General features: G+C 60.8%; 1 protein-coding gene across 4 annotated transcripts in view; it reads left to right on the top strand.

Moving 5' to 3' along the window:
- OSBP2 (oxysterol binding protein 2) overlaps nucleotides 1-24652 on the top strand; it is a 121912-nt gene that overhangs the window by 81304 nt on the left and 15956 nt on the right. For all 4 annotated transcript variants that reach the window (XM_054844399.1, XM_054844398.1, XM_054844396.1 and 1 more), the window contains 2 exons: nucleotides 5041-5291; nucleotides 23332-23530. In XM_054844399.1, coding sequence (XP_054700374.1) covers nucleotides 5041-5291; nucleotides 23332-23530 — 450 coding nt within the window. The remainder of the gene's footprint in view (nucleotides 1-5040; nucleotides 5292-23331; nucleotides 23531-24652) is intronic.

The following is a 24652-nucleotide window of genomic DNA, read 5'->3' as shown; positions in this document are numbered from 1 at the left end:
TCAGCGAGCCCTCGCCGCCCCGGTTCCGGCAATTTCACCCTCATCCCCTGCTTGTGCTGGAGCCCCCCCCGCTTTGAAGCCGTGGTGAAAACTCATTTTGGGTTGGGACACGCTCGCTGCGCTTGAAAACGTTGCAGCAGGAGTCGTCTGCGGGGCAGTGCCGGGGTGTTCATCTCCGCCAGCTCTCCCGTGGCGGCGGGGCTGCGGCGGGGCAGCGAGGGACGCTGCGCTGCCCTGTGCCCGTCTTTCATTTTGTGCGTTGCGAAGTTTCCAGCGAAGCCTGGCAGATGTCCCCGGTGTCCCGTGTCCGCGCTGGGTCTCCGCAAGGATCAGCTTTGCCCTCGGCAGGTCTCTTCCGAACTGACTCTATCTGCCATCGCTAGGGATGGAAAAAAATAATTGAGAGTTATGTTCTTCCCCTCGTTAGCTCCTGCGTATTTAGGACTATAAGTTTCTCCAGTTTCCAGGAGGGTTTGTGATCTTAATAATTAGGAGCCCCGGTTGGGGAGGCTGCGGGAGCCCTGGGTGCTGCGAGTTTGCCGGGCTGGTGGCAGGTTTGCTCCTGCAAATCCCCCGCAGCCTCTGCCCTCGAGTGAGGAGCCCTGGAGAGAGTCTCCCCCTCTCTCTGGTCTCTCCTGACCTTCGGGGTGTTTTACCAGCCGTAGCAAAGCAAAATGCGTTTGTTTTTTTTTTCTCCTGGCTGAGTTGATAAAAAGGCTCAAGTGAGGGAAGGATGCCCAGTGCCCCGGCGTTGGGCCGTGCTCCCAGGGATGCCCTCCGGGCCGTGCCTTGCGGCTCTTTCACCTTCCTGGGGCTGCTCTGACCCAGAACCCGCTGGGCCAAAGCTGGTGCAGATCTGAGAGGCCGCTGGTTGCTGGAGGAAAGAGATGGATTTGTCTCTCTGCTTATTTCGGCTTTGGTCAGCTTTCCTTGGGGCTCCCAGGAGAACGAGGTACGGCAGCGCTGGTCCTCACGCCTCCCTTCCCTGGGCTGGGGAGCAGCGTGCCGCTGGCAGCTCCCCGTCCTGCCAAAATCTCTGCTGAGCACGGAGCAAGTGCAGAAGGACGGAGCGGACGAAACACGAGGATAATTCCAAACAGAAGAGGACGCGCTGCTCTTCCGTTCGCGATGGTGGTCCCTGCAGCGCTGCGCTTCGGGTTCTCCTGGCCCCCTTAGGATGCTTCTCCCGGTGCTGCACGTGTAGGTGAAGCCCAGACCTCGTTCAACCTCCCGGCTTTCCTGGAGCCGGGATTTCACAAATAACTATGTTCACAGTTGGAAAACCTCCAGGGAGCGAGGTGAGGGCTGAGGAATTTCCAGGGACTCGGTCGATCCCGATGGCCCACGCTGGTGCTGCGAGGGCGGGAAGGAGCGGGGGGTTTCAGTGCTGGGAGGCGTTCTGGCACGGAGCGCAGGTTGGAACCCCGTCTTCAGGGCTGGTGTCCCTGCTTTGCCCTGGTGGGACGGCAGCGAGGGACGGGAGGTTGTTTGGGTGCTTTGCCCGATCGTTTCTGCTTTAACTTGCTCTGATTTGATTGTAACCGCGACTTTGTGTTTCCTTCTTCCCGTGCTTTGATTTAATTACAGGAAATTACCTTGCTTGAGATATTTTTATTTTACTGCGAGTCACGGAAGCAAGAATCGGTCCAGATCTCGGGGTACTGCGGAGGCAGTGCCGGTTACGGGGATGCGCTTACCAGGGATGGAGGGAGGTGATGAGTTTTCCATCCTCTGCATGGGGTGTTTTGCTCCTGAGACGGCGCTGCGCATCGCTCCCCTGAGCCTTAAGGTTCCATTTGAAGTCTGCAGCCTCGGCAGGGGTCTGACACCGTCTTCCTCCATTTGCACAGGCAGGAGGAGGAGGAAGGTGGGATCCACCCCAGCAGCATCCCGGCATGGCCGTGAAAGCAGGAGGGACGTTCAGCTCAGCTAACTCAGCCCGCCCGAGCAGCATCACGCCTGGCGTGGTCTGACCCAGGCGCCTTCCCCCTTTTTCCTGGGCTTCGAGGCGTTTATATAACTCTGCACAGCGATACAAAAATGGGCCACGCTGCGTTCGTGCCTCCTGCCTTGAGCTGAGCGTGCAGGCAGGGATCATTACCGCAGCCTTGATAAACGGGCAGCGACGGGCAGGAAATAATGCCCTGGCAAAGGACGGAGCCCGTCCCTCGCCGCGCGGTGCCGTCCCTGTGTCGGAGGGTTTTAATGATGGGCAAAACCCCCAGGCTGTGACCTGGGACGAGGAGGGATTTGGGGGTTAAACGCTGCCTGGGGACAGGCAGAAGATGCTTCTTCCTGCTTGGCACAATTTTTTGTGGTCTTTGTAAACAGATAAAATCATCTTTGGGGAGTATTGCAAACAGAAAAATCCCAAATTTGGTTCATCCGTGAGTCCCGCAGAGGTAACGGTGGGTTTTGGCAGGTTGTGGCGATAGTTGCCCGGCTGGTGTCTGTGATGGAAACCAAGCTAGCGTGGTTGGCTTCTACATCTGGGAGTTTTATAAAACATTACGATATATTATCAATTGGCCGTTAAAGACTGGACTTGTTAGTGATCGCCAGATGCTGTGGATCGGTGCCCGCGGTGCTGCCGGGCTGTGTGTGGGATGGGACAGGGAGGACCTGCTGGCCCGGCGCTTGGAGAGGAGCAGGACAGAGCCCCATCAGAGGCGGCGGCTGCAGACGGAGCCTCGCAGAGCAGAAGCCGTGATGCTGGGCAGTACCTCCGGTGAAAGCTCGTCCTGAGTTTGCTGGCCAAGGGGAGATGTGTGGGAGACTGTGAAAGGAGACGGATTCCAGCCTCTGCCCTGGAAAGCCTCCGGGAGACGGCTCTGAGCAGCAGCAGCAGCAGCACGATGTACCTCTCCTGGAGAGCATCCGCTGCGCGGTGCAGCGTGCCCTGGCCTTCGGATGCACCAGCTCAGGACAGGTACAGAGACAATATTCAAAGCTCGGAGGGATGTGTATATGCTGCCAGTGCCCCGCCGTGCCTTTGTGTGCCCCAGGACGAAGGGCACCGTGGAAATACTTGAAATGGAAGGTGGCCCTTGGGGAGGCTTTGGTTACTTTTCTTACTGGTGGAAAAGTGGCTTAAATTTTCCTGCTGGGTCCTGTACAAGACTCCTGCAGCACGAGCTCATGCCCATCGCTGTGGTACCTCCGCACACCCTTCTGGGGATGGAGCCTTCAAATCCTGCGTGTTCCCGTTCCCATTCTCCTTGCCCTGCCCGTCTCCTCCGCCTGTGCCGGAGACTTCCCCGTGTTTCCAAAGTGCTGGTCCTGTCCCCGAGAGCGGGGCCGTTCCACCCAGCCGTGCAGCTCAGTGGCTCCTCAGCCCTTCCGTGGGAGCCGGCTTTGCTCCCGGCGCCTTGCCCGGCTGCTCGCCTTCCTTGGGACGGTCTCGGTTGGCTTCTCGTGGGTGCTGCGAATGCTGGCGCTGATGGATTTTTTATTCCTTGAGCGTCCTTGGTGGCTGCAAGCCACGCTTCACCTCCCGGCTTTTAAATGGGAGGTTTGCGCGCCGTGGGTGCTCGGGGCTGGGTTGCAGACAGACCAGTGGTTGCACTGGGAGATGCTGCCCTAGAGCTTCGTGACCTGCTTGCGTTTTGCTCTCTGTCCTGTTTCCCAGCAGGGCTTTAATTTTCTTTTCCCGTCGTCCTTGTGCAGCTGGGGTAAATCCTGCTGGGCAGGACGAGCCTTGGCCCTGGGCTGTGCTTCCTCTGTGGGCAGCTCACAGCCACGAGACCTGGGCCAGCACCGCACTGTGCTCCGCTGCTGCTTCGACTCCGGGCTGGTGGTCCTTTCGCATTACCCGGGTTGCTCTGGCTCTTGCCTTAGAAACACGACGTCGGTACTGGTAAATGAAGGGCGCTTCATGTCTTATTTTCCTTAGCTGGCCCCGGAGCAGTGGAATCGATGTGAGTGATGGCTGAACGTCACTCTCAATATCCACAGCGTTTCGAAAGGTCTTATAAATGACCCAGGAATAAAACCCAAACGCCCACGTATCAGTGAAAGGGGCTTTTCTCCTTTCCTTGCAGCCCAGGAAGGCGATGTGCTTCACCCCCACTTTAACCAAGGCATCCCCGAGGTCCGTGCTTTGCCTGGCTGGCTTGGAGGACACCCTCGTCCCCCCGGCCCCCCCAGCCCTGGCAGAGAAGCCGCAGGCACGTGTTGCTGGTCCCCATCTCTGTTTAATCCAGAAACAGATGAGTGAGGGAGGGGAAATGAAGGGGCTGCTCTGTGCTGTGCCGCCTTACTGGTTTTCGGGTGCTCCTGGAGGAACCTTGGCTAAACTTTGGACGTAAGGATGGGGCGCAGACCCTGTGCAGGACCTGCTCTGCTCTCGCTTTCTGTATTTGCTGTGGACAGTGCCGCCTCTCGGAGCCGCTCGCCTCCTCTGCCTTCCCCGGGAGAGCGGTGGGATGGTCGGAAGAAATGCTGCGTTGTACTTGCTGCTCGGTTTTGGGTTGGGTTTCTGGTTTGAAGTCACCCAAGTGTTCTGGAGTTGCAGCAGTAATCACTTCTGCTGTACCCGAGATGCTGCTCGTGGAGTTTTCTGCCCTCTGAAGGCACAATGATGGTTTTGGGTGAAGGCTGTTACTCTCCCCTGTGTTTTTGCGACCTTTCCCTTGGGTGAAATAGTTCATCCTGCCCAAAGCAGGCCGTGCAGAGCGCCCGTGAGGTTCTGTCCCAGCGCAGGGTGCCTTGATGCTGTCCCTGGCTCCCGTAGCCCTGCGTGCAGAGGGGGGCTTTGGCAGTGGCACCCCCTGTCCCCCAGCCTTCGCAGCCCTGAACCAAGTCCTGGTGACAGCCGCAGGAGCCCGTCGGACGCCTCCGCGGGGCTCTGGGTGACGTCCCGCATTGCTCCTCCACGCCGCGCTCCTCTCCCCGGGGACGCGGCGGCCACGACCCCCAGCCCCGGCAGAGCTGCCTGCGCGCGGGAGGAGGCAGGAGGTCCCGCTGCCCGCGGCGCTGGCGGGTTAGTATGGTCCGGGGGTAACCATGGAAACTGTTTTTTCTCCATCCCTCCCTTTGCAGATGACTCGGGCGACGAGGAGCCCGCCTCGCAGTCAGACAAGAGCGAGCTGCACGGCACGTTGAAAACCCTCTCGAGTAAGCTGGAGGATCTGAGCACTTGCAATGACCTGATCGCCAAGCACGGGGCGGCCCTGCAGCGCTCGCTCAGCGAGCTGGAGAACCTGAAGCTGCCGGCCGAGAGCGGCGAGAAGATCAAGGCGGTGAATGAACGAGCCACGCTCTTCCGCATCACCTCCAATGCTATGATCAACGTAAGTGCTGCCGGCCGAGCCGCCGCGTTTGCGAGGAGGCAGAGGGAGAAGCGTTTTCCTTCTCCTCCTCCTCTTCCTCCATCGTCCTTCTTCCCTCCAGCACGACCCCCTTTTCTCCCCGTGCGCTGGCTTTCTGCAAGAGCCGTGCGTTGGCGCGGGGCTCGGGTACGGCCGGGAGCTCGGTGCCGGCTCAGCGCTGCGGCGAGGGGCTGGGAAGTTGGGAAGGTGCAGCCCGGGGAGCGGGCACGGGTGCGTGGAACCCCCCAAGACACAGGTGTGCTGTATCCTTAGTGTGCTTTCTGGGGAGGCTGCTCCGAAATAGGACGTTTTTGGATGTAAAAGCAGAGGTCTGGGGTGCACAGGGGCTTTGAGCTGTGCCTGGGGGTGCCTTGCAGCCTGGCACAGCGCTTCGGAGCCCGTTGCCCGCTGCAGATTCAGACCCACATCCCCACGTCGCTTCCATCCTCATCGACTTCCATGAAGCTGCCCTTGTTTTACACGACCGGGGGATTTAACCCCCTTGGGGTCCGAGAGCTGTCTGGTGCCAGCTGTGCTCTCCCAGACCGCTTGGGTAGAGGTCGTGCTGAGCGTGTCGGCACCGACGCTGCTCCCTGCCTTGTGCAGCATGACGGTGCTTTCTCATTCTTTTTTGGACAGCTTCTGTTTGGGGTGTGGATCTGCCTCCGTCGTGGTGAGACAGCCCTTCCTGGGGAGCCTGATTTTCCCTGGTGAGCTTTGGGGAGGGAAAGAGAGAGTAAAACTAAATAAAATATTTAAAGCAAAAGCAAAAAAAAAAAAACCAACAAAACCCCACCCAAAAGCCTAACAGACCTGGCATAATATATGAAGGCAGAGCTCGGGGAATTGTGAATGGAGCGGCGCTGTCGCCGTGCTGTCCCAGCCCTGAGCAAAAGGAGGTCGTGTGCTGTTTCATGTGGGCTTTTAAAAAATAATAATAGTAATCCACAGTGGGAGATGGAAGGCACTCAGGAGCCCCGCGATCGCAGCATCCTCCCTGTCCCCGCTCGCAGGATTTTGCAGCCGTGGGGGGAAAGGGCTTCCTGGGACGGCATCTCATGTTTTGGAGCAGCTTTGGGGGTGCCTGTGCAGCGCTCTCCCCGCGGAGAGTTTGTCGAAGTTTTCAGAATGGGGACGGCGGCGTGTCACGAGCGGCGCGAGGTGACGACGGAGCCCTCGGCGCTGCCGGGAGCGGCGGGGGTTTGCTGTTAGAAGGCAGAGCGGCGATGGGATGCGGGCAGGGAATTGCTGAGGAGAGGATTTCTCCAGCAGCCTTTTGAGAAGGGATGAGCAGAGCAATATTTGCCGTGTCCAGCCCAGAGAGGAGGAGGTTGCGGTGGTTTGCGACGTGATAAAAGCTTGAGCGAGGCCGTCTGGATGGTGGGAAATAGCACAAAAACTGTTGTGCAGGGCAAGAACGGTAGAAACGTGGTTTGTCCAAAACACGGAGCAGGTAAGAGGGGCCGGGAGGGAGTGAGGCACGTGTTTTCAGGTGGGTGCCAGAGATCCGTTTTTAACAGCAGCCTTTTGTACTACAGCTCGTGGCTGAGCGTCTGGCGGACGCGTCCAAAGGCTGTAACGACCGTGGATGAAGCAGGACGGGAGTGGAGTGGCAGCTCCGGGGTGGCGGTCGCGGCTTGCCCAGCTTGCCGATCAGCCCGACGTTTTGGGGGGAGGTGACGGGGCTGTGGGCAGGGGGACGCTGACCCCCAGGAAGCAGCGACGCTTTGAGGGGATGGATCAGAAAGGCAGGAGGAGGGCGAGCAGGGCAGGGTGATGGGGGCCAGGAGGGAGGGGGACGGACAGCCTGACCCACCCCATCGCGGCGGGCTGGTGCTCCCAGCTACGCGGCCACCTTTTCCTGCTCGGATCCCTTTTTGCGCCTTGATTTATCTTTTTAGCATGGGGCGATGCCTTCTGCGAGCTGCTGTACGGCCCCGGCCGAGGGAGCCTCTCGTGGGGTGAGGAGGGGAGTTCTGTGAAAGGCAAAGGTCCCAAAATCTTCTGTACTGAAACGTGAAACATCGCTACAGGGAAGCACGCAGAGGCAAGCCATCTCCTGGCAGTAGGTGAAAATACACCCTGCTCCTGCCCACCTCGATCTTCTCATGGCCACGCATCCCGTGGGAGCACGGGGTGCTTCTGACGGGCCGGTAGTTCCTTGCAGGAGAAATTAAACTGCCCTTGCTTGCCAGCTCTTCCCCAGAGAGGTCCTGGCCCGTAGCGACGGGCTGGTGCTGCCACAGTGATGCTCCGCATCCACGCTCTGCCCCGGCCGCAGCACCGAACCCCGCTGCTCCGCTCCATGGCCAAATCCTGCTTCCCAGAGCATCGCCTCTGCCCGCGCTGCAGAGCTTGGCTTTTGCAGGAGACGCTGTGTCTCACACCCACGCCGTGGCCGGCTGGGAACGGTGACACGCAGCACTGTCCGTTGGTTGCCGAAGATCGTGCCGTGGTCGCTTCTTTTTCGGTTGCGCCCCTGAACAGCTTAGGGGGGTTCGGACCCGCGAGCTACCGCAGACCCCGGGGAGCTGTGCCTGCCCCTGCCCGCTTCCCGAGCAGTGCTGGGCTCACGGGAGCAGCCCTGGGCTCTGCGCTTGGCTCCCGCTCCTGGCTGGGACCTGTGCAGCCAGCGTGCCCCGGCTGCAGGCAGGGGACAGGCAGGGCTGGGCTTTGCTGCCCGCAGCGGGAGGGGACGGATGCTCCAGGGCGCCCGGCGCTTGTGATTTCCATCCAGCCGCCTGCGATCCGATTATGTAAATGTCCCCGGAGCCGCGGGGAGCGGCAGCAAGCGAGTAGAAATAAATAAATACATATGTAAATGAAAGAGCTTCGCTGTGAAGGTGACCTCCTCGCTGCGTGCTCCGGGTGCCTGCCTCCGCCGACTCCCTGTGCTTCTCCTCCGGAGATCGGGAGGAGAGAGTGGCTCGGGCTGCCCCTGGGCGAGTGATGCTCGGGATGACGGCGGAAGGTTTGGGCAGAGGCAGAGCGGGACGTGCTGGAGCTTTGTGTTACAGGTGAGGATCTGAAACGCAGAGGGACTGACTGTCGCAGGGCTTAAATTTAAGCCCAGACCTCTGCGAGCCGCCCGTTTGTTCTGTTCCCATCCGAACTTGGAAATCTCACGTAATACCATGCCGGGGGGGACGACTCGCAGCAGAGTTCAGCCTCGCCGGGACCAAGCCGCCCGGTGTCAGCGGGGCTGCGAGGAGCGACGAGGAGGAGACACGGAAAAGCGAGTCGCAATCTGCCGCGTGGGAGGAGTGGGAGGTATATAAAAATTAGAAGCAACAAATTAAAGGGATAATTAGAGGAACAGAGACGAAGAGTGCTGGGCTGAATTGCGTAGACTCGCCCAAGGAGCAGGGAAAGCTCCTGTCTCATAATTTAGCAGCAGATGGCAGGCAGGAGGGCCGTGCGGACGCGCCGAGGAAGCCAGTTTGGGCGTCAGGAAGAGCTCACGGGGCTGTGGGTGGTGCTAAAATAAGTTTTTACTGGGAATGGCGTTTGCTGTGGCGAAGCTTGGAGGCGGCCGAACTGTGTGTGAGCGTGCAATAGCTGCGTCCTTCTTCCGGCTGCCTTGGTGCTGCCTCAGGGGCCGCGAGCGTGGAGCTCGGGCTCGACCCGGGTGTTTTTCCTCGAGGTTGATGAGGAGCAGAGGTGGATGAAGGCTCAGCCAGGGCAAGGAAGGCTGAGAGAGGCAGCCAGGGCAGGGTACGGTGCTGGGTGGGAGGTGCTGAGCAGGGGAGATTTCGTGGGGAGGGAGCCCCGTGTGGGCTGGCGTGGAGCGGGTGCTCCCGGGGAGCCGAAGGACCGCACGCCTGCCCCTCCGAGAGGCCACCGCGCTGGTGGCTGCCCCAGCCCATCGCGTGGAGGACCCCGGTACCTGCTTCGAGGCAGACTGGCTTCCCCACGTGGTTTTTCCTCTCCCATGGGAGTGAACCCATCCGGAGCACCGGCACCCCAAGATGTCAGCAAAGAGCATCCTTCACCCCTCTGCACCTGCAGGGAGAAGTTTTAAGGATGCGAAAGCCGGTGCTTGAGCCAGCCCTGAAATCACTAACAGTGTGTGCTGCTTCTGCGCTGGGGAAGGCGGCCGCGGGCTGTTGGTTTAAGCCTCTCCAGGCTGCCCAGCAGCATCCCGGAGGCTGCATCCTCCAGCCCTGGCAGCATTTCTCTCTGCAGAGCCCTCCGGGGCTGTGCTCCGGCTCGGCAGCAGTCGTGGGGTGGCCCTGTGCCGCGCACCGGTGGCTTGAGGAGCCGCTGAGCTCTCCCCGCGGCCACGCTCGGCTCCTGGAGACTTGGAGTGGCATCTGCCCGGTGCAGGCAGCCGCCGGTGGGCACTGTGGGTGGGTCTGCAGAGGGTCTGAGCGCTGGAGCTGGGGGTTACAGCCGCTTACCCGGTTTATTTTGAGACCTCCTGGGGGCCTGTGCTGGAGCGAGCTGCCCGGGTAAAAGATGCCTTTCCCCAGAGCTGCTGCTCTGCCTTCCCGTGTCCCAGCTTCCCTGCTGTTCTCGTGAAGCGCTGAGCTCCTCTGCCCCCGTGGGGATGCTGCTGCGATTAATCCCTACTCCTAAAATTGTGGCCATATTAAACCGGACTGATGTTGAACCCACCGCAGACACGACGGACCCCTGCGCAGCGCTCCCGGCAGGAATAGCAGCCTGCTGGGCTACTCCCAGTTTACACCAGTACAGTTAGTGGGGCTGGGGGAGCCCTCCACCCTACGCATCCTTCCAGCGCAGGGGTTAATTCAGGCACCGCAGCAAGCCAGCACCGGCTTCAACCCCTGGATCTGCTTCGTTAGCGGCAGGGATTGGCCCCAAGCAGATGCTCTGCTGCCTAAAATCAGAGCGGCACCCTGCAGCGGGGCAGGGCTTCTCTTCCCTGTGACTCCTGCGATGGTGATCGCACAGGAGGAGCCTGTTTTTGCATGCCTGCGCTGTAACATGGCCTGTGTTAATTATTTGTGCTGCGCTAACGACACACGCGCTAATCGGCGCATTGAAAACCATGTCACCGACCCAGAAAACCCCCGGCCGTGGGATTAAGTCTCTAACTCAACCCTAATCCTCGTCGGACGAGAAAGCTGCCGTGAGGGGTCCGTGCGTGCCGGGCACTTCTGCTGTGGATGCGCCGCGCTGGCGAGTAAATAACTGGTGGGTGCTTTGCTGTTCCCGGGGGGAGGTGGTGGAGGGTGAGGGGTGTCACCCTGGGGTCCGTCCATGCCCGCACGGCTGCTGGAGCGGGGCAGGGGGCCGCGGGAGCGGAGATGCGGAGATGCAGAGCCCAGCCCCTGCGCTCGGAGCTGCTGCAACTTCCTCCGGGGCATCCTTCATTGCTTTTTTATTGAGAGGCGTGAGGGTATCTCTGCTCAGAACTGTTCAGACAGGCAGTGCCTTCCTCCGGCTCCCCTCATCATCCTCATCGTTCCCTGCGAGATCGCATCACTCAGACCTCGCGCGTGTCTGTGGGGCCTCCGTGCCGGCTGGGGCTTCTGGCAGCTGCTCCTGCAGACAACGTGCTTTATCCTCACCCTGCCTTGGGGCTTCTCACCTCTCCTGCTCCTCCTCGTCCTCCTCGTGTTCGTCTGACCCCAGGAAGCTTCAGACTCCGTCCTGTACGAGAAGATGGGGGACACGTCTGTCACCCGAAGGTGCCTCTCACAGCTCTGCCCTCCTGTTTTTCTGGCTGAGAGCCGTAACTTTTCTATCGCAGCTTCAGAGGAGAGCTCGGAGCGTTTCTGCCCAGGCGGCTGCCGGATCAGCGGGGCTGCTTGTCGGTGGGCTTAGCACGTCGGAGACGGGGATTGCGCTGTCAGCAGTGCCTGGTGTTAACCGGCAGCTCTGCTGAACCGTGGCACAGCCCAGCCGGGCGTTGCCGCTGCTGTAAAACGCAGCGCTGGGACCAGGTGAGCCCTGCCCGTCCCTCGTGTCATCCTCTGGCAGCTGCCCGCCGCACGCAGGCAGCTGCCACGTGTCCGTGCCTGGTGGTTATCGGCACCCCGGGGCAGGGTGGGGACGTGGGGACGCTGCAAACAGCCGTGCATCGCCGGGCTGATCCCTTCCGGGGTTCTGCCCGGGGAATCGCAAGGGTCGTGTTTGCCTCTTGCCCGGGCTGATGCGCCGAGACGCTTCTCTCAGCGTCTGCCAAAGGAGAAGGCACTGACATGGCGGGCCGGCTGTCCTGCAGATTTACCCAGGAAGCCGTTACGGCACTGGGAGAGGAGTGGGGTGGGGGGTGCTGCCGCTAAATGTGCTGCTACCGGCGACTCCTGCTCCTGCAGCACTCCTGCAGCAGAGCGGATTGCAAAGGCATCGCACGAGGCTGAAACCGAGGAACGAACTGAAGCCGCTTCCTCCAGATCCCAGGGTCGGAGCTGCCCCTGGGCAACGCCAGCTGCTCGCTGCCACCGCAGCCGCCCGCCGTGCGGTTGGGGACAGATGCTCTTCCAGCCTGGACTTCGCTCCATCGGGCAGATGAGAAAAGAAAAATCTAGCGAGAGCCTCGTTAAATCTTTCTTTGAGAGCGCCGTTTGCAGGACAGAGCTCTCGGAGCACACCAGAACAGGGATCACGCCTCCAGGCACCCGAAAAGTGGAGACTGGCCGCTCTCGTGGTGCTGGCTCTGCTGCTTTGCAGACCCCTGCGAGGGTCCCCTCGCTCCTGCGGTGGATTTCGGTGGTTTGGGGAAGCGAAGAGGAAGGATGAAGCTGCAGCGGCCGCCTGGAGGTGCCTCCCCGAGGGGGAAGAGCTAATGGTGGGAGCGTCCCGGGGAGGTGATTTTGGCACACGTGGCAGTGGAGAGGCCCCGCTGCTGGCCCCGTGGGAAGAGCATCAAAAGGAAAAGCCAAAGACACAAGCCTTGCCGAAGGAGAGCAGCGAAACTTGGCTAGGGCACGATTCGGGGCCGGCCGCTCTGCAGCAGGGGGTCCCGGCAGGAGGTCTCAGCTCTCCCCGTGCATCTCCTGTACCGGCCCCGGCGTGTCCTCGGCACGCGGCGTTGTGCCACCAAACCCTCCGGCACGGCCAGCGAAGCTGCTGCGCTCTGCTCAGCGAGGTTTGGGGTGGAAGGGGGCGGTGCTGCCGGCACGCCGAAGCAGCCAGCAAATGTCTTAATTATTTCTCTGTCGGAGAGCGATGCTTTGGAAACCAGACCCTGCATCCTTCCCGGGCTGTGGCTCCCGGCTGGCATCACTGTGGTCCGTAACCCCCGGTAGCGTTGGCTTATTCGGCTTCTCAGAGCCACGAGGGAAATTTCCTTTTATCTTGCTGAGTACGCGATGACGACGGATTCGGTAGCCTCCGTAAAGGCCGCGTGGGTACGGGATTAGAGGAGCCTGTTAACGCAGCCGGGCTGGCGGATTTGCCGCTGTTTCACACTAATCCTCTCTTCATTGCGCGGGGTGGATTACGCGTCTGCAATGGCGCTTGCGCTCACGGAGTGCCTCTGCTGCCTCGGCCGCGCGGCGAGGTGCTCCTCGGGGTGCGGCCTGGGCACGGCGCGTTGGGGTGGCTGAGCGGCGCTGAGCCTGCCTCCCGGCGGGGGACGCTGGCGGCTGCGTGGCGGTCAGGCAGATGGCCCGGAATAACACGATAAAGTAATAAAACTCCCAGAGACGCAACCGTGAGACCAGACCTGACTCCCGCCCCGTAGCGACGGCTCCGTTGGACACGCGGTCCCCAGAGAGGAGCGGGCACTGCTGGGGCACGAGGTGCTCCCCGGACGGTTTTGGGAGCACCTTGGGTGAGCGCTGGGGACCTCGCTGAGAGGCTGGCGCCGGCAGCGTGCGGCGTGTGCTGCAGGTCCCCGAGAGCTGGGCTGGAGCCTGCTCTGCTCTGGTGTCTTCCCGCTGCCCGTTGGGGCGTTAACGAGCTTTTCCACGTCTGCGCGTTTCTGTGACGCCCGTTTCTCCTGGACATAGAGCTCCTTCCAACGTAACGTTTAGACGTATGGACAGAAAAACAATGGGGAGTGGGAGGATTTTTGGTGTTAAACCCACACCTCCTGTCCCCACCGTTTTTACACAGTGCCACCTCATTTTTTTGGGGGTGTTGTGTGCCTGGGCGAGGCTGCGCCCGGCCTTTCAGGCTCTCCTCGTGCCACCAGCCCTGCCGCAGGGAGACGTGGCTCTCGCCCTGCCTGCACCCTCCTCCTTCGGGCAGCCGGGATGCTCGTGAGCCGGCTGAGGGTCACTCCGAGGATTTGGGCGGATTTGCCGTTATTTGAGCAGTCTGTGTTGATCCGGATGTTTCCCAGCGCTGCTGCTCCCGGTGGTGTCCGGCCAGCTGGGCCTTGGGCCACCGGCATGGCGGTGGGTGCCATCGCTGTCACCGCAGGTCACTGCACTCAAAACCGCGTCTCGTTGCGATCCGACTGTTTGTGCGAGATGATTTGGGATTCAGGCCAGCTCCATCCTTGTATTTTCCCTTTTACTTTCTGCTCTGAGTATTTCGGGGGCAAGAGGGACGACAAATTAACCCTCTCTCAGTGCGAACCCTCTGCGTATCTCACCGCTCTGAATCCAAGCTGCTAATTTTTATGCCGTGCCACGCGCCTGGAGCGCTGACACGGTGTGAATGTGTTCAGAGCTAAAAAGGGCATCAGAAATCGCCCTTCCCTTGGGCTGTTCCGCAGTAAGCAGCAGCGCAGATGTGTCCCAGGGCTTTGATGACTCCAGGAAGGAAGGGAGCACTTATCTCCGAGCACCAGACGCGTGCAGAATGGCAAGGCGCTCTTTCCCCTGATGAATGAAGTGACGGCTCTCGCTGTATAATTCACCGTTGAAAAAGAGATGATTGAACGCATCTGGCGGTTTCCTTCTCTCCTGTCGCTCCCGAGTGATGAAGTGGTCCTTGTCCCGTGTGGGCAAAGGAAGGGTCTGGTTGAGGAGCGGGAGATGTGGCTCCCAGGATGGCGGGCACTTCCCTGGTGGGTTTTGTCCTCCCCAAAGGTCAGACTCGCGGGGCTGTTCCTCTGCGATGCTCGGGGCAGGTGGGACCGCAGGTCTGAGCGTGTTCCCTCGGTATCCGTCAGCATTGCGTTGGAGGTGGTGAATGCTCAGCCTCGCTAGGACATCCCCGAGAGGTTGTCATCCCCCGTGGTTCAGACCTCGGGGCAGAAATCCGGCGCAGCGTGACGCGATCATTTACACTTTGAAGCTAATGAACTCCGTCTCTGTGTTCTTTGGGTCTGATACTGACTGTTTGCTCCCGGTGAGGAACCAGGAGCGCTGCGGCTCTGCAGAGATGCCGGTGGGCGGGTGGCACCACCACCTTGGTGGGACACAGCTGACCTCGGGTGAACGTTCCCAGCTGCATCAATAATCTGCGGGCTGTTAACGATGTTCCTGTTAGCCTGCAACAAGCTGTGAAATCTGGTATATTTGCCGTGACAAATGTGTGAAAGGTGCTAAATTTGCCCATCTTGGCAGCGGCTGCTGGGCACGGGGACGGGCCACGGAGCTGGTGGCACCTCATCTCACCTCCTGCTCCCCGGCAGGGTCTTGATGGCACCTCGACTCTTCTTCCATGGGAATTTGCAGGAGCCTCAGTCGTGCTTTTCCATGGAAACGCGCTCTTTTGGCTACGCTGGCTGTGCCTCCTTGTCTGGACCGTGATTTCCAGCCCCACCACGCGGTGCTGGACTAGGACCTGCTACAGCAACTCGTTCCGGCCATGGAGAGGAGGGGAACGCGCCTCTGTCCCTCCTGCCGCCCGGTTGCAGGTAATGCTGGGCTTCCCCGGGACCTTGCACCCGCACCGCAGACGGATGGAGCTTGCTTTTATCTCTCATCACTGGTGACCTGCCAGAATTGCAAGACGGGTGATAAGCACCGGCGGGACGTTCGGGGGTGACCAAGCAGCCCTGCCTCAGCCTCGCCGCCACCTTCATTATTTTCAAACGCGCTTGCGGAGTGGGAGAGCGTCTTGGCCGCTGCTCTCCAACCCTGACTCTGTCCAGCTCCGGCTCCACGGCAAAATGTGGGACGCATTGTGCCATGTCCTGCACTCTGCCGTCCCCTCCATACATGGGGAGGCAGCAGGCGGGTGCCGGAGGATTAAAGCCGGTCTCCCGGTGGGGTGGGATGCTGCGTGGGGATGGGCACAGCATCCTCTGCGGGTCCCGCTCCTGCTTTGCTGGAGGGCTGGTCGTGGGGAGACCTTTGAGGAGGGCAACGGCTAAAGTTCACGTAGGCAGGGTAGGGTGGGAGGGAGAAATCACCTTTTTTCTCCAGGAGGCACCGAAAGCAGCCGACCGCCCTCGTGATGGACCCCACTCTGGGGACTGCCGTGCCATGCCCTGTCCCTGCCTGGCTGGGCTGTGGGGGTAGGAGCAGCCCCGCTGTGCGGGACCGAAGCAAACGTGGGTGCTGCTTGAGCCCTGCGTGCATCCAGGCGCTGCTAAAGCGCAGCAGCTGCGTCGCGGCAGCAATGGCTCGGGGGGACGTGGGCATATGGGGTGTGACGTGGTCTCACCCCGTGCTGCAGGGAAGCCATGGGGTGGGTAGGCTCCTCAGAGGATGATGGGGATGTCTGTATGAAGGCTGTATTCTTCGATGTGCTTAGCCTTGACACCCTGGCCGTACAGCTCGCTGGGGAATTGCTTTTCTTTTGCTTTCATCCTGCAAACCGGCGGCTGCGCTCTCCTTTGCGGTGCGTTCACCGAGGAGCCTCTTGCCCGCTGACCTCGGTGAGGATGGCCCGTGTCCCTGCGCCGGCGTGACGTGGATTTGTGGCTGTGTCTTGCTTACAACCCAGATCAGGTTCAGCTGTAACTAAATTTAGCCGCCGCTCCGTAAGGGTTTTATAAGCTGGATTTCGAGGTGTTGCTCCTGCTTGGCAACTGCAACTGTTTGCACCTTTGAAGGGGGGGGATTAATGAAATGAATGAGTAATGACCCAGATGCTGGAGTTTTGGCCGGGTTTGTGTCCCCTGCCCTCACCTTAATCTGCCCCAGGACTGCTCCGAGGCAGCTGGTTGCGTCCTCCGGCGTCACCGGTGGGGGCCGTCCCTTTGCTCCTCGGCCGCCGGCGGAGGGAGGATTGCTGCCGCCAAAATCGGCTGCGTACCTTAGTCCTGGGCGGTTTGCAAGCTCTGTCGCTGTTGGGGAGGACGCGATGCAACCCAGCGATGGAGGTAGGAAGCCGTGATGCACGTGAGCGGTGAAGCAGAAGGTCCGGGCTCCCCCCGGGTGCTCCCAGTCCCTGTTTGAGGTAAGGTGGGAGCTCGGGGGGAGGGGGGTGGCTCCCCAGCCCTTCAGCCCCTGGCTTCTTCTGAAACAGGAGAAGACGGGGACGACGAGGCCGACAGCTTGTGGGTGCTTTCAGCCCAAATCCTGGGCGCCGGCTGAGCCGTTGCGGCAGGGTCAGTGGTGCAGGAGGGGAGCGGAGCCCGGATTCATCCCAGTGTGGCGCAGAGCAGCGAACCAAACCCATCCAAGGTCAGGACTCAGCAGAGTGGAGGCACAAACGGATTTATCTCCTTGCCTGGGTCAGAGCTTGTCCTGGGACCTTGTCACGCCATCTCCTGCTGCAGCCGGTCCTCCTTGGCTGTCCCAGCGGGTCGAGGTGCTGCGGCATCGCTTTTAGCCGGAGCACGGATGGGGGTGCCAGGGCACCGCTGGCATGGCTGGGGCAGTGACAGCAGGGCGAGCAGCTCCCACCCTTCATCTCCTGCGAGGAAGGGACACGCGGAGCTGCACCGCCGCCTCTTCTCTCTGGCCCTGAGAAGAGACAAACCCTCGGGGTTGGGGTCCCCTGGGAGTCTCCCAGCTCTCAGTGCCCTCCGTGGGGTCCCCTTCAGCGAGGACGGACCCCCGCGGCACCGGTGCCAACTCAGGGCTTCCCGGCAGCTGCGTTTCCAAGAGCGTTTTGGTCGCAGCAGCTGAGATTTAGGGCGACTCATGCAGAGACGGGAAGTTGCTCCCCGTTTTGCTCGCACCCTGCACTGTCGGCTCCCCGCACCAAAGCAGCACGGTGGCTGTCGGAAATCCGGCGGCCGCTGGGTCCCTGCAGCAACGGGGGTGCCTGAGCCTCTGGTGCCGCTCCGCAGAGAGCGGATTTGCAATCCTTGCTTGCAAACATCCAAGCAAGCCGGTCGGGGGGTGGGGGGGGGATCCCTCTCTCTAATTACTACGCTTGCTCTCCCTTGCTGGGATGCCCGTGGTGCTGAGCGGATGCCTGCTAATGGTATGTGACAGCTGACACTAAAGAGCCCAAGGGTTAAATCCTGCCCTGGGCTGTGCACGGGTGTCTGCCGTCCCCCCCCTGCATTAATGGGAGCTTGGCAGAACACCCCAGGATCCCCAGGCACCCGCCAGCCTGCGGCTGGTGCAAGCTGGGTGCTGCCGTTTGGGGTGCAAGCAGCAACGGGTGACGGCCTGACTCGTTTCACCCGTTTGCAGAGGAGCGATCAGAAATCGGGGTGCTGGGTGCTGTGCCTGCGAAAGCCCTGCCCCAGGGACTGCAGAGCCTGACCGGTTTTGGAAAGTCCTGGAGCAGGCATTCCGTGTGCCTCTTGCGCTGCTGGGAGCGTGCTGGACTCACCCGCGGCCCCGATCCCGGGTGACCGGCTGTGGGGTGTTGCAAGCCCTGCGCTGGGGCTGCCGGTGGAGGATCTGGGCTTGGATCAGCGGCTCTGGGGCTTCTCCTGCCGCCCATCCCCGCTTCTGCTGCGGCTCTGCGTGGGGACAGGCATGCGGAGGGCATCCACCCCGCCGTCGTGCCTCCTGCTCCGGCTGTTGTGCTCGGCGAACGCCGCTCTTCCTTCCTCCCTTCCCCGCACGGCCACTCGCTGCTCCGGATCTCAGCGTCATCTCCCAAACCCACACACCTCGCAGGACGTCCCCCTTTCCAGCCCTGGCTCCCACTTGCCTTCACCCCCCTTTCCTCCAGGACCATTTTCCTGGCCACGTTCTCTTGCTCCGCAGCGGCACCAAACCGCCCTGGGCGCCGGTGATGCTCAGCCAGCTGGAAAAAGCATCTCGGTGATGGATGTCACCGCGAGCGGTGGCGACACCATCCCAGCCTGGCGCAGGGGACCTGGCCGACTGCTCCTCGTGGATGGTTTCCTTCTGGATTCGTTTCCCTGGCCTCTCCGGCGTGTTCCCCCGCGCCGAGCAGCAGTGCCGCGTTGGCGTGCCGGCCCCAGGGCGGTGTGTCCGGGGACTCCATCCTGCATCTCAGGGGGGACGGGCACAGCGTGTCGCGAGGGCTTTCGCTGGAAGAGGAAGGCGTGTGCAAGGGGAAGGTGCGGCTCGCTGGGCTTTGGCGGCTGTAACCAGAAGTGAGTCGCGTCACGTCCTTCGGTGGAAGGCGGCAGCCAGCGGCGTTTTAATTACTGCTGCTGACAGCTGGGGAGCGGGCGGCCTCGGAGGATGTCAGACCGCGGCCGCGTTCGATGCGCCTGGTTCTTTGTCTTGAGGAAAGGTCATCGCGGCTCCTCGCTCGAGCTGGTGCCGTGTGAGCAAACGCCGTTAACGCAACGGCTGCCCGTCTTGGTTTGTGGTTGGCAAAGGCGGGGACGGCCAAAACAGCCTTGGCCAAGGGGGGTTTTGTTGGAGCCGCCGAAGGGGCTGGGGTTTGCTGCCGGGCGGTGAGCTGGGGTGGAGCCAAGACGTCGCGGAGATGCCTCAGGCTGAGACCTGGCTCCTCCTGGACCACGCAAGCAGCCGTGGGGGTTGAGGAGAACCAGACAGCCGAGCCCGAGATGAGGGCTGGGATTCATTTCCCTTTGATGTCGGCCTCCCCGGGGGAGATGCCCGTGTCTGAGCTACTCGTCCCCCACTCCCTGCACCCCCAGGGAGCTGGTGGGCTGGTGCTCTGGGGGCTTGGGCATGTTTTGGCTGAGCAATGAGCTCTGTCGAGACAGACGGCGGTGGAAAAATACACCCCGAGCCCTGCTCGGTGCCACTCTCACCTCCGGCGAGCATCCCTTTGAAACTCTGCGCTGCCTGGCTGTAGGACGTATAAAGCCAAATTAATTACTTTAATTTGCTTGGCTGCTGCTGGCAGCTGGGGAGCTGGGCTTGGGGGATCTTTCTTGCAGGAGGTTCTCCTGTTAACCACCGCGGCATCGCTTCTCTTCCAACGACCGAAGGTGACGCTCACCCGGGTTGATCCGGCTGCTGCGTGAGTGCGGTGGTTTGGATCAGAGCACGGGCAGGGCGCTCGTGCCAGCGTCTGCATTACAGAGGAAGAGTCTGCACAAAGGTGGCCCGACAGCCTTTCGAAACCAGGGAATAAACCCTGTACGTACGCTAGCCGGCCCCTAATTCCACACGGACACGAGTTGTGGGATGCTGGCAGGAACAAGCATCGTCCCGACCTGCTGCGTGGAGGTACCGCTGCCTCCGGTGGGGTCTGGGGCAGCGCGAAGACCATCCCGGTCATCTTCCCCAAACCTCCCCACGCTCCGTGGAGAAAGTCTGCAGTGCCGTTGGCCGCTTCTCCATCACATGAATTTTTTTTTTTATATGTGGCTGTAAATGAAGCCTGTTGGTGCAGATTTCCCTTAGGGATACAGCACGGATCCTCCGCGAAGGTCCGCAGCCTTGGGACGGGAGGACCCGGGGTTTTATCTGCTGCGATTTTGATTTAGGACATTGATTTCCGTTGACTGATCGAGCGATTTCTCCTCCACATCCCATGGCTCCCAGCTCCCTGGTGGTGTGCTGGAGGGCTGCCTTCGCGGGGCTCCTCTGTAATTACCTCCTTTTCCCCTAATTTACCGTTATACCTTACAAATCATGTTTAATTGCAGCAGGATAATTACAGGTGATCTCCTAGCGCATCGTTTTAAAACGCTCAACCCCCTGAGCCGGGGACAGCCGGCAATTTCCATCCTCGGTGCCAGCGAGCGGTGCCAAAATGGGTATTTCTGTGCGGGCTGCCTGCGGAGAGGGACCTTCGGAGCAGATAATGAGCTTTGCCGGGCTGGGAAGGTCACGGCCGCTATCTCATTACTTGCCCTTGTGTTTCATCCTCTTATCGCAATGCATCAGTGTAATAAAAGCAGCCGACGTGCCAGCTTGGGGCACGGGTTAGTTTTAACTGGCAGGGGGTTTCAGCTTGAAGCTGGGTATGAAACATCAGGGCAGGGTCTGCCCGTGGGCTTTGTGGCCGTGGGCGGCTGCCAACGGGAATTTCTGGGGTGGGGAGAGGAGCTGAGTCGTTTCCAGGGAATGAGGTGAAATCGCGGTGCGAAGTGCCCTGAAAATCTGCAGATGGGTCTCGCATCTCCCCGTGCCCGTCCGCACGGCCCCACGGGGTCCGCGGCTCGCGTGAGGAGGAGCTGGGTGGTCCCCATCGGGCTGGGGGGATGTAGGAAGGGAGCACAGCCAGGAATCTGGGGGGACAGGACCTCCCTGCCTCAAACAGCGAAGCGGGGGGACCTGCCGCGTTGCTCCAAGCTTGCGCGAGCCGCGTCGCCCATCGTGACGCTGAGGATGTGCAGAGGGCTCTGCCCCTCTCCTTTCCCGGGGGCGTTCCCACCCGCCGTCCTGGCTGGCGATACAGCCTTAACGCCGCTGCCACGTGGTGCTCGCAGGGGAATATTTCTTGAGCCCAGGCAGGTGGGTATCTCCATCGGAGCGACGGCACCGCCGAGTCGCTTCCTGGGGTCGCTGATGGCCACAAACGGAAATCCGGAGGCTGAGAAGCTGACGCCGTAGGACAAACCCGCGTTCAGAGCTGGCAAACGTTTTTTGGCTGAGTTATTTCTGCCTAGCAATCAATTTCTGTGATTGCGTCTCGTTAGAGAGCCTTAATGGTGCTGAAGACCGATGTATGTTGGAGCTCACGCTTGGAACACTTGCATGTACCCGTCCGCACTGGAAGAAATAGCAGGTTTGCAAGAGTGGGGGTCTGTGGGTTTAAATTCACGCCGACCAGTTTGATACTGGGATTGATCCTGCGGAAACCCGCCTGTGGACTGTGCTCGGTGCAGTCGGGGCAGGGTCTGGTCCCTCCGTGCTGCAGGTGTTGGGAAGCAGGAGAGAGCAGAGGTGAGTGCGAAGCGAAACATCTTAAATATGGCAGGTTACGTTGATTTATGCTTTTTCCAAAGGACAGATGTGTTTGTCCTTCGTTTATCTGACCCGAGTTTGGTTCCTGCCTCTTCCCGCTCCTGGAGGTGAGGCTGGGGGCGGTGCTGAGCTCCCAGGGCACGTGGCAGCGTTCAGGATGTCACCGAAGGCATGTGTGCCCACCCCCTGCGTTTTTCTTTCTTATCATGGGATGTTCATTCCCTCTGCTTTGTGCTTCCTCACCTAAAATATGAAGCTCCGATGCTTTGTGTCGCTTTCCTGGTGACTCGTTTCCAATGTTATTAAAGGCAAAACTTCTTTCCCTGGATGAGACTCAAATCCTGCTCCTATCCAAAGGAGAGGTTTGGCAAAGAACCGATGAATCCTGGTAAAATCAGGCCAGGGTATGGAAGCTGAAGCCCTGAGGTTCTTGCCTGACCAGGAGATACCTCGATGTTCAGGTGCCACCTGCAGCCCAAATTTAGAGCAACCTGCCCAGAGCTGAATAAGTCACATGTGAAATCCAAGTAGATGGAAACATGGAAAATAACCGAGCCCTCGGGATGGTTAGAAGTCTGTTGGACGTTCAAAACTCTCTGGTTTTAGTCCTTTTGAATTGTTTTGAGTTTTTCAGGCCAGCGTTTCTCTGAAGAGGGCCTCCCTTGGTATGACGCTGAGTTGGAGCTAGCTGGAGCACGAGCACAGTGAATTTGCCAGCCTGCCCCCAAACTCCCGTAGAAAATAATCAAAATCACATTTTCCTACTTTTAAACGTAAGAAGAATTTTATTGCAGCCCAACGTGCAGAGCTTTAGGGGCGGGAGGAGGAGGTGCAGCCCTGCCTCTGCTCAGCGTCACGTGGGGTTGATTGCAAAGGAAGCGACGAAGTCGAGGAGACTCGGGTGTTTCAGTCTAATATGAAAAATAACCTAAAAACGGAACTCTGAGAGCTGGCTGTCTCATCAGACGACGGAAGGGCGTCTCGTGAGAGTTGGCAGCGTCCTGGCCCCGAGCGGACGTCCTGTGTCTGGAAATCTCCCGCTGGGCGTCCAGCACGCCCGGGGCTGGGCGATGCTTGCAGTCCTGGCCATGCTGAGCAGGTCTCAGGGCGGCTGCGGCGGTGGTTGCTGCCACCGAGGAGTTCTCCCATCGGGCCGGGTCACGGCGTCCCTGCTGCCTGCCCCGGCGGCACAGGGTAGGGACGCTGCGCATCCCGCGAGGCGTCGTGTAGCGCACCGCGTGAGCCCTCCTTCCCTTGGGCCGAGCGTGTCTGGTGTCTGCGTGCGTCCCTGCGGCCGGCGGGTCCCGTTCCCCGGAAAGGGGCCCATCGCGGAGAGGAGAGGGTTTCGGCCATGGTGTGGGGGCCAGGCCGGGCCCTGTGCTGTCCGCTGGGCTGTGTGGCTCCGGGGAGGAGCTGGGCATCCTCCCTCTCTGCCTCCTCGGAGCAGAGGACTCGCCGGCTCCTGGCTTGAGCATCCTCTCCCGTCTGGCTGTCCCCCTGGCACTGTCACCCTGGGGACCGTCGTCCCGTCCAGCTTCTCCCCACCTGCAGGTTCGGGGGTGGAGGTGGCTGCAGGGGGTCTCGGGGGCATCTGCGAAGGGCTGGGCTGAGGTTTGGGTGAGCCCAGGCTGGGCTCCCGGGGTCGGGGATGGGAACAGGCTGCGGGGCTCGGGCACCGGGAGCCGGGCTGCCGCGGGAGATGGGACACCATGGTGGCATCGTGGTCTGCAGGCGGTTGTCTGTTGCAGCCGTCTCCTCAGGGGGTGGTCCAGGTTTGGGTGGTCAGGGCTGAGCTGGCGTTAGCCGCTGGGTACAGGGGATCCCGCAGAGCGCTGGGATTGCGTCTGCCCAAACCAGGGTCCTGGCACAGGAGGAGGAGGAGGAGTGCCAGGGAGTCAGCTCTGGAGTCACCACGCGCCAGCGCTGGCTCCGTGACGAGCTCCCGGGCTGCGAGGGCCGTGCCGGGCGCTGACGTGTCCCTTCCTCCCCTCCAGGCTTGCCGTGATTTCCTGGACTTAGCCGAAACTCACAGCCGAAAATGGCAACGGGCGCTGCAGTATGAGCGGGAGCAGAGGATCCGGCTGGAGGAGACCATCGAGCAGTTAGCCAAGCAGCACAACAGCTTGGAGCGAGCCTGCCGCGGGGCCCCCGGCCTGTCCTCTGGCAGCACCGGCATCACCAGCACCGCCAAGGGTGAGCGCCGGCGCGGCTGGGGCTGGTAGAGGGGCAGAGCCCGGCGGGAAGCCCCGGGATGGATGGGGACTTTCTGCTCGGTCGCGAGTGGGCAGGGATGGGAAGGAAGCAGAAGGCAATGAATGCTCTGTGTGCCCGTCATTTATTTGTTTTTAATGGATCCCATTATGCCGTAATTGTCCCTAACTGTCCCGCTGCTCCTTGCTTGGGGGCTTGGATGTCCCCAAGATCCGGATGCAGGAGAGGGCTGTGTCCCCGGCTTGCTCACGCTGTTTCAGACTGTTTGGGTAGCCTTAACCCTCACCGGCGGGCACGTCTCCGGCTGCTGGAGGGCAGCCGCGGTGCTGGAGGAAGCCCAGGGTCCCCTGGCGCTGCCGAGTTCCCGGCTGCGCAGGGTGGTGGTGGCTCGTTGCTGTTCGCATGGGCAATAAAATCTAATAGCTTTGCTTGTTTGTGCCAAATCTCCTTTCCTGCAGGAGGCATTAGTTACAGCCTGGTAGCCAAAAATCGCAAATAGTGCTTTGTCTTATTTTTAAAGGATACAGAGGCTCAAGGGAGAGAATAGCGGCTGCCCTGAGGGGTGATGGCAGGGCCAGGCGCTGCCCTCCCTCTTGTATGGCTCAGGGAAATGGCCTCCGGTTGTGCCAGGGGAGCTTTAGGGTCAATATTAGGAAAAATGTCTTCACCCAAAGGGTTGTCCAGCACCGGAACAGGCTGCCCAGGGCAGTGGTGGAGTCCCCATCCCTGGAGGGATTTAAAAGCCGTGCAGTGGGGTGCTTGGGGACAGGGGTTAGTGGTGGGCTCGAAGTGCTGGGGTAATGGTTGGACTTGATGATCTTAAAGGGCTTTTCCAACCCAAATGATTCTGTGGTCCCACTGGGGAGGGCAGGGGGAAATCGCTGTAGGGACAGGCACAAATCCGCCCCGGCCCCACCGCAGGGGGTGACCCTGCTCCTTTGGAGGAGTGTGGGAACGATGCAGGGAAGGAGGTTGCCGAACCCTGCCGGGAAGCCGAGCGAACTGCTGAGCCGGACGGGCTGCTGCGGCGAGGTGGCTGGAGCCGGGGCGGCTGTCCTGGTCTCTCCTTGGCAGCGCTGCGTGCCAGTTGCCCGTGGCATCCCC

The sequence above is a fragment of the Grus americana genome, chromosome 16 (assembly GCF_028858705.1).
Source record: "Grus americana isolate bGruAme1 chromosome 16, bGruAme1.mat, whole genome shotgun sequence".
NCBI classification, from domain to species: Eukaryota; Metazoa; Chordata; class Aves; order Gruiformes; family Gruidae; genus Grus; species Grus americana.
The sequence above is the reverse complement of the archived record's forward strand: the minus strand, read 5'-3'. Positions and strand labels throughout refer to the sequence as shown.